This window comes from Cupressus sempervirens, chromosome 3, assembly GCF_028749045.1.
Source record: "Cupressus sempervirens isolate cs-2001-9-10 chromosome 3, ASM2874904v1, whole genome shotgun sequence".
NCBI classification, from domain to species: Eukaryota; Viridiplantae; Streptophyta; class Pinopsida; order Cupressales; family Cupressaceae; genus Cupressus; species Cupressus sempervirens.
The window spans coordinates 273,233,949-273,240,952 of NC_143120.1; the positions used below are offsets into that span (position 1 = coordinate 273,233,949).

At 36.8% G+C, this 7,004-nt stretch overlaps 1 protein-coding gene across 2 annotated transcripts; it reads right to left on the reverse strand.

The window, feature by feature from the left end:
- Window positions 1–2,929: 2,929 nt before the first annotated feature.
- Window positions 2,930–6,078, reverse strand: LOC149565986 (uncharacterized). 2 transcript variants are annotated; one of them, XM_089819443.1, is made up of 2 exons: window positions 5,643–6,078; window positions 2,930–4,572 (listed from the first exon to the last, which is right to left on the reverse strand). In XM_089819443.1, the coding sequence occupies exon 2, from the start codon at window positions 4,513–4,515 to the stop codon at window positions 3,271–3,273; it is 1,245 nt and encodes a 414-aa protein (XP_089675569.1). In that variant the 5' UTR covers window positions 4,516–4,572; window positions 5,643–6,078; the 3' UTR covers window positions 2,930–3,270. The 2 variants fall into 2 exon arrangements, with proteins under 2 accessions (XP_089675569.1, XP_089675568.1); XM_089819442.1 differs by having other exon boundaries at window positions 2,930–5,036; window positions 5,643–5,965.
- Window positions 6,079–7,004: the final 926 nt, after the last annotated feature.

The window sequence follows — 7,004 nt, forward strand, 5'->3', positions numbered from 1 at the left end:
ACCAAAATTGGTGCTAAGGTACAGCAAGACTTCTAGCCAAAGGAGGACTACATTTTATGATTAAATGTGTTCTTATATTCAAGGAAAAGGTGAATCAACCACTGTTTGGTTGAAACAGTGTTTGGAAGGGCGACATTGAGAAAGCCCTGGGGTTTTGAGGGTTTTGTGGGGTAGATTGGGGCTTTTGGGTATAGTAAGCCTGTAGAAACAAATCGATTGCATATTTCCCTAATTGGAGTCAAATTAGAGTTCTGTACAAGTTTGCAACGTTGGGTGTCAAGTTTTAGAGAGGGTTCCTTTATAAAAGTGGGGCATTTGAGCCATTAAACTGTCACAGTTGACCAGTTGGTCAGGTTGGTCGAAAACAAGTCATAGTGAGTTTCTCACATGTAGTAGAGGAGCCAAATGGGTACTCTAATATGCAATTTTTTTAGGAGTCTTTTGGAGAAGTTTTGAGAAAAGCATTAATTGCAGACACTGGAGGCCTAATTGGTGACTAGGCCTAGTAGATCAGCATTTGGAGTTTGCCAATGTAATGGGCATTTGAATCTTGGTGAGTTGGTCCTGTTGGTTGGGTTAAAAGTTTGGAGACCATTGGAACCCTTGTAGACCACTTGGAAGGTTGGGTTCTTAGGTTAGCCTATTTGAGTCATTTGTTGCACTAAGGAATATTGTGCAACTTTATAGCATTTTGAGCATTTTGACAAAATTGTCATAGAAGTTGGAAAGCCCCACATTTGCTCTGCATCAGCATTTTTACCTATATTCAGGGGGAAACTATAATCCAAAATCAAACCTACAAGATGAACATGTCTCTTTAATATACATTGAACGAGGGGAAAATGTTCTACCCTTGTAGACTTTATAGATCATCTAGGAATTTCCTAAACAAACGACTTTGATAAGTCAATGTGAAAGAAAAGCTCAATTAAATAATTTTGGTGTAGCTTTTAACTTTTTTCATTTTTCCATTAGCTCAAGTGAAATTCAATCCAAATAAATTTAGCATTGAAAGAGCAAGGACTAGAAAATTTTGTGGGGAAAATTATTGTTTTTCTTCAGTCGGTTGGAAGATATGCACAAGCGCAAAGGCTTTTATAGAAACCAAAAACATTATTTTATGGATTTACTGGACAGAGAAATTCAAAAGGTACTATAAAATATTAGGAACTAAATAATAATATAATACTCATAATATAGATGGAAAATTTGAATTTTGTCCTTCCATATCAGATATGCTATACAGAGATTGAATAAGCATTTACATTAATAAAATCTATGGGTTCAAAAAAATCTCATTTACAACTTTAGATAGTATTTATAATAAAAACAAAGATCTGGTACAGCCTCCTCTTTTAAAGTCTGCCCTTTTTTGGAAATTTAAACCCTCCTCACAATTAAAACAATAGAAGACTCCAGCCCTAACAATAGAATAAAACGGTTTTCATGTGCCTAAGCTCTGAACTTTTCAAAAAAGTCGGACTAAATTCTGAAAGCATGGGTGGCAGTCACAAGATTAATAGCAAACTGTCAATTGTAATTCTACTGTGAGCAAAAATAAGTTGATGAAACGGATTCATAAATACAAAAAATTATAGTCAATTCACAACATCTAATGTGGACAGAAACTTAGAAAACAGAGAGACTGGACTTTTTTGGACATACAAAACACAGAAGGCATGGGTAATATAATCATGATTAAGATATCACAGCTATCACTGTTTCAAGACACAAGAAAAGGTCCAATCATACTCCCCATTATGCAACCATGCTCCCAAAAAGCACCTAAACACAGAACTATCTCGAATAAGCAAAAAAAATAACCACCCATGGGATAGGAATACAACAATAACATCTTCAAGACCCTTCATAAAAAATCACTATTTTATAGACACCGTAAGATTGCCAATAATGACATGTTGTGATGGTTAGGTGGTGGTTGTTATTCTTGCCATCAAGGTTCAAATCCCATTGGGATGAGGTCCCCCATTTGTGACCTCACCGGTTCATAGCTCCAAACCAAAGCGGTTACCTCTCTAAAAAAAGGTTGTGTCTAGCACAAGATTAAGGACTCGTGCAAGAAAAATGGCACTTTTCAAAACCAGTGAATAAGAACTGAGAACACAGTTGCAATCAATTTGACATCAGAGATATAACTTCCTTTCTGAAAAACAATAACTACTGAATTTGCACCACAAGGCTGTGATTTAGTAATAGATTTCAGTCTTGCAAGCAAAACAATGCAGTTAAGCATCAATAAATAAGGAACTGAGGAAAAAAATTGCAATCAACTTAACATCAAAGATATAACTACCTTTCTTCAATGCTTTCAATGCTTGTTAAATACTAGTTATTCTCAATTTCTAACAAGAGCTTAAATGCAAGAACAGAAAAGTGAACTTATAAACTACAATTACAAAACCTTCGAATAATTCAAATGCATAATCTTCAAATTCAAAGTTTCAAATGTAACACAGTTCTTACAGATAAAAAGTTAAAAACAAAATATTAAAGAACTTATGAAGTGTAAACAATGCTACTCTTTACTGCTAGGAAATACATATAGATGACAGATGGTCAACATCTTGCATATTCACTCACACACAAAATGCAACCACCAATTGAAATATGAACACACCCACAAAACATCAACCACCGCTTTTCACAGCAAAAAGTGAACAATTTTGCATTCAAAAATCCACAGAACTAATTTGCATCATTGGCATTAGCTCATGAAGTTGTGAAAAACAGCTTACCTATAATTCTACCAGTTAAATTAGATAATCCGATTTATACGATAGCAAAAAAGGAAGAGAAAGAAGCACAATATCAACAGAGAAATTTTGAACACTTAACATATGCATCAGCAGCACAAAAAGCATAAAAACTTTAATTTGAATATGACAAACTGCTTATGGAAATGAAAGAATGAAACGAAACTAAATACGACTACTCCAAATTTAAAATAAAATAAGTCCCACTGCCTAGATGAATTTAAAGTAAATGCTAGGAAGTGGTAATAGTTATAATACACTGCTCATTTGATGGTCACTACCATCCATAATGATAATCTACAAAGTTTCAGCAAGAACAATCTGGCATTCTCCAGTCTACAAGAGAACTCACATCATATGCCATAGCATACTTGCCAGCAGTGGACATCAAGAAGATTCGCATTGCAGACTGCCTAATTATAAGAGGGAAATCGCTACACATGTCATTAACAAAAAAGAAAAGAAAGAAAGAACTTTTTCACTTGTATGAGCTCCTTCAATGAAAGGAGAGCATTGGTTGCCCTGGAAGAGGTGGAGACTCGGCAGGAGAATCAAGCATTCTGTTAGCTTCAGCAAAAAGTGTAACTTCTTCTACAGGTCCTGAGGATACATCTTTCAGCAGCGTACGAAAAGAAATCGAACTACCTTTGGTTGATGAGTCCGAATCTCTTCCAATGCTTGTGGTCACTGCTCCTTCCAGAAGACTCTGGCTTGCAACAAAGGAAGAATTCTCATCATTGTCACTCACAAATCCAGAGAGTGTCCGACTGAAAGATTCCAGTGGTATCATGTTTGAGTATTGATGATTCCTGGTTTGTCTTAAAGCAGAAATCCCATTAACTACGAATGAATCTGATACAGGCAAGTACACCAAAACCCATATACCCACTGCCGCACAGAAAAGAAGTGCAATGAACCCTAAGAATACCGGAGCTTCAAAGGCAAGTTTGCCAGGTGTTGATAGTACTGAGAATCCCAAGAACAAAATTCTCAGTGGAAGAAAACCGCACACTGTAAAAATCAACCAATAAACTCTTCTCTGAAGTCCTTTGTTTATCACAAAAGAAATCATCCTCATTCCCACATACAGGAAATAAGTTATGAACAAACAAGCAAACACTCCATTTACAATAGTACTAAAGAGAGGATAAGCACAGAAAATCATATCATCCTGTCTCCAAAACGATCTGGTAAAATACTTAGGCATTCGTGCTCCATAGCCTTCCTTCTCTTTCCTATATCCCTTTTGGAATTCAAAACTGGGGCTAATGACAACGAAAAACAGCTGTGCTAAGAAAACGGGCAGGCATAGAGCGACAACAAAAGAAACTGTTCGTCTGTTCCAACTGTTTATGGTTCGATGAAGCGACCCATGCACCAAAAATATCAAAGTGAGAAAAAAGCCCGGCTCCATCATTCCTAAGTTTGACAAGAGATAGAGTCTGCACACATTGCGCTGCCATTGTGGGCTGAAGGAGTAGAGAAGCCATCCTTTTCTTCTCAACAATGGCAAACGGAAGATTTCACCCAGAGACCACAGAATTGCATACACAATCAGGCTTATCCGAATGATCCATGGCACGTTAAAATATTGCAGCTGGTTGCTAATTCTTTCTCTACGTATTTGATATCGAAAATACAACACATGTGCAATGCAACATAACCCAGCAGCTATGAACAAGAGGATAAATGAAAGAGTTACTGCACCGAATACATCGGCGACAAGGCTGGTCAGGGGCATCACCCGCACTGCAATCTCCACGCATGCTTTCTTCCAGCATCGATGCCGCGCCCGCGCCTGCACCCAAGGAATATATAATTTACAACTATACCAAACTTCTCTGTGTTACAACTGAAATCAACCTCCCTCTCAACAATGAATTGCATTAGCCCTGCTTCACCTACTATAAGCTCTCAGACATATCATTCTTAGGGCCTACTCTTCGTATCATTCGTAGGGCTTACTATAAGCTCGTTAATATCATGCTCCACCTTCTATTTCATTGAGGCTATACAGAGCAATAAACCATTACACTGACACCCCAGTCTGAAAACAACTTCCTCTTAAACCATTCTCAGGTCTATATCCGACTAGCACATGTTCCCGTCCATTCAGCTTCTCCGCTTTGGGTTTAAACCTAAATCTCGAAAATAGAAACCCTCTATTTCTGCTATCCAGATTGACACTCCAATACACCAAACTCTCCAGAACAAAAGTTCATCATTTGGAAATCAATACGATGAGCTGAATCTGTCTACCATCTTCAGTTTCCAACATAGGTTTCCATCCAAAGGGTTTTCACCAGTTACAAAAAAAGAAACAACCATTAATGTAATAGCTCAATAAAATCTTAATGGGTACACCTCTAAATGTAGACGCAGAACATTTCCAATAAAACCCACTCTGCTGTCTTCCTAAAAACAATGCTTTTCATGTTTACACAATCTACGATTTTCTATCTGTAGCAACATACGGTGGAATGAAACAAAATCAAATGAAAGTGGTATTCTATTTTGTTGAGGAGAACAGCTATTAGGGATTTGGCAGGCCGACTATATCCTCAAATCTATCTGTCTAAGAGCTGTGAGAAACCTAAAGGATTGTAAATGCCCCAGCTAACAGACAGCACATTCATAGGTGTCCTTTGCTTGAGGATTGTTCATTCCTCGTTATTTTTCACACCCAATTAAAACCATCCACTAAACTACAGACCGACCAAATCCAAATTTTAAAAAGAAAGCAAAAAAGTGCAATGCTCAATTCCTGCCCGGGCTACAAAACAGACATCAATCAAAGATACATCAAATTGAAGCCAAAAATTAGCAGAATTTAACGAGGAAACCATTAACAGAAATAGATGAGAGCACCTGGCGTAGATCTGGAGGTAAAATGGCGTAGATTTGGCCGTAATCCGAGCCCTAAGATAGTGTGAAATCGGCCGAACACTGCAAGGAATTAAGAAAAACTAGAGAGGTTGCTGACAGCCTGGCTCCAGCTACAACATGCTTCGGCCTTGGCACCGAGCCCCCCCGCCGAGCCTACGTGGATTATCTTCTGCTGCGCTTTTATACGTGGAAATTTCTTATTGGATGGTATTTGTGCAACCCTTCAAAATTCGCTTGTCTTGCCAGTGACGAGCTTGCCTTGGGAGTTTATTTTATATTTCATTTTCGTTAAGTTCTGCGTGTATTTTATGAAGGCTGGAGAAATTTTAAAGTATATCAGCCGTTACTTTTGAATTTGTACGACTATAGTTATTGTACTGGAATCACCACATGGGCGGGGCCTAGTCCATACTAGCGTTGCAACTACAAATCCTTAGCTTCACCAAAAACTCATATATAAACAAAAATCAATTTCGTTGTATAGTTGGCAATCACAAGAATATGATGTCTGAGGTGATGGGTAGGTTCTTTGTGTTTGGGGGTGCCTTAATCTTGGGGCAACGTTGTGCAATGTTAATGCTTTTAGATGGGATGGACGATCTCAGATTCCACTCTAAGAGCCTTATAGGAAGAGCGTATTTGAGGTAGATTGTTATATTAAGTATTTTTTTTAAAGCAAGATGTATTGGTAGTATGTAAGTTAATCTAACGTTTCATATTATAATTATATTTAGAGCGGTGGATTATCTATGATAGGTACGATTGCAAGTAGAATATTCTTATCTCACTTTTTACATATCTACATGTTAATTTTAAGTTTCACACTAATAAGAGTAATAAAAGAATTATGATTACACTGGTGGATTATATATAATAGATATGATTATATATAATATATATGTTTTTAAGAAAGAGGTATATCACTTTTCAAACATATGTAGTGTAATGTCCCTTATTAGGAATCATATACAACTAATTTTTTTTGTTAAGTGATACATGTATACATGCATATATCAATCTTAACGATCGTAACAGAAGACTAAACCAACTAACCAAATATCTCCAATCGTCCATTACCTACAAAACGCATACATTTCCATTTAGGTGATTAATCATGCAAGGTCCATTACATTAACCATATTAACATCAGACATGACATTCATTTTAATGCCCAAATACAAATTCCTACATAATTCAACATGCAAGTTCATTTCTAGCTAAAATGTAAAGGAATCATGACAACTTTTCTAGCCAATCTAAAAGTGTATGATAATCAATCTGTTTTGACTTGGGAAGCTACAACTTCCAATTGGGTATATGAAATATCAAGTCGCAACCTCTAGA

What these genes read in the sequence shown, in the direction of transcription:
- LOC149565986 (XM_089819443.1), bottom strand. Translation starts at nt 4,515, where the DNA reads ATGCCCCTGACCAGCCTTGTCGCCGATGTATTCGGTGCAGTAACTCTT.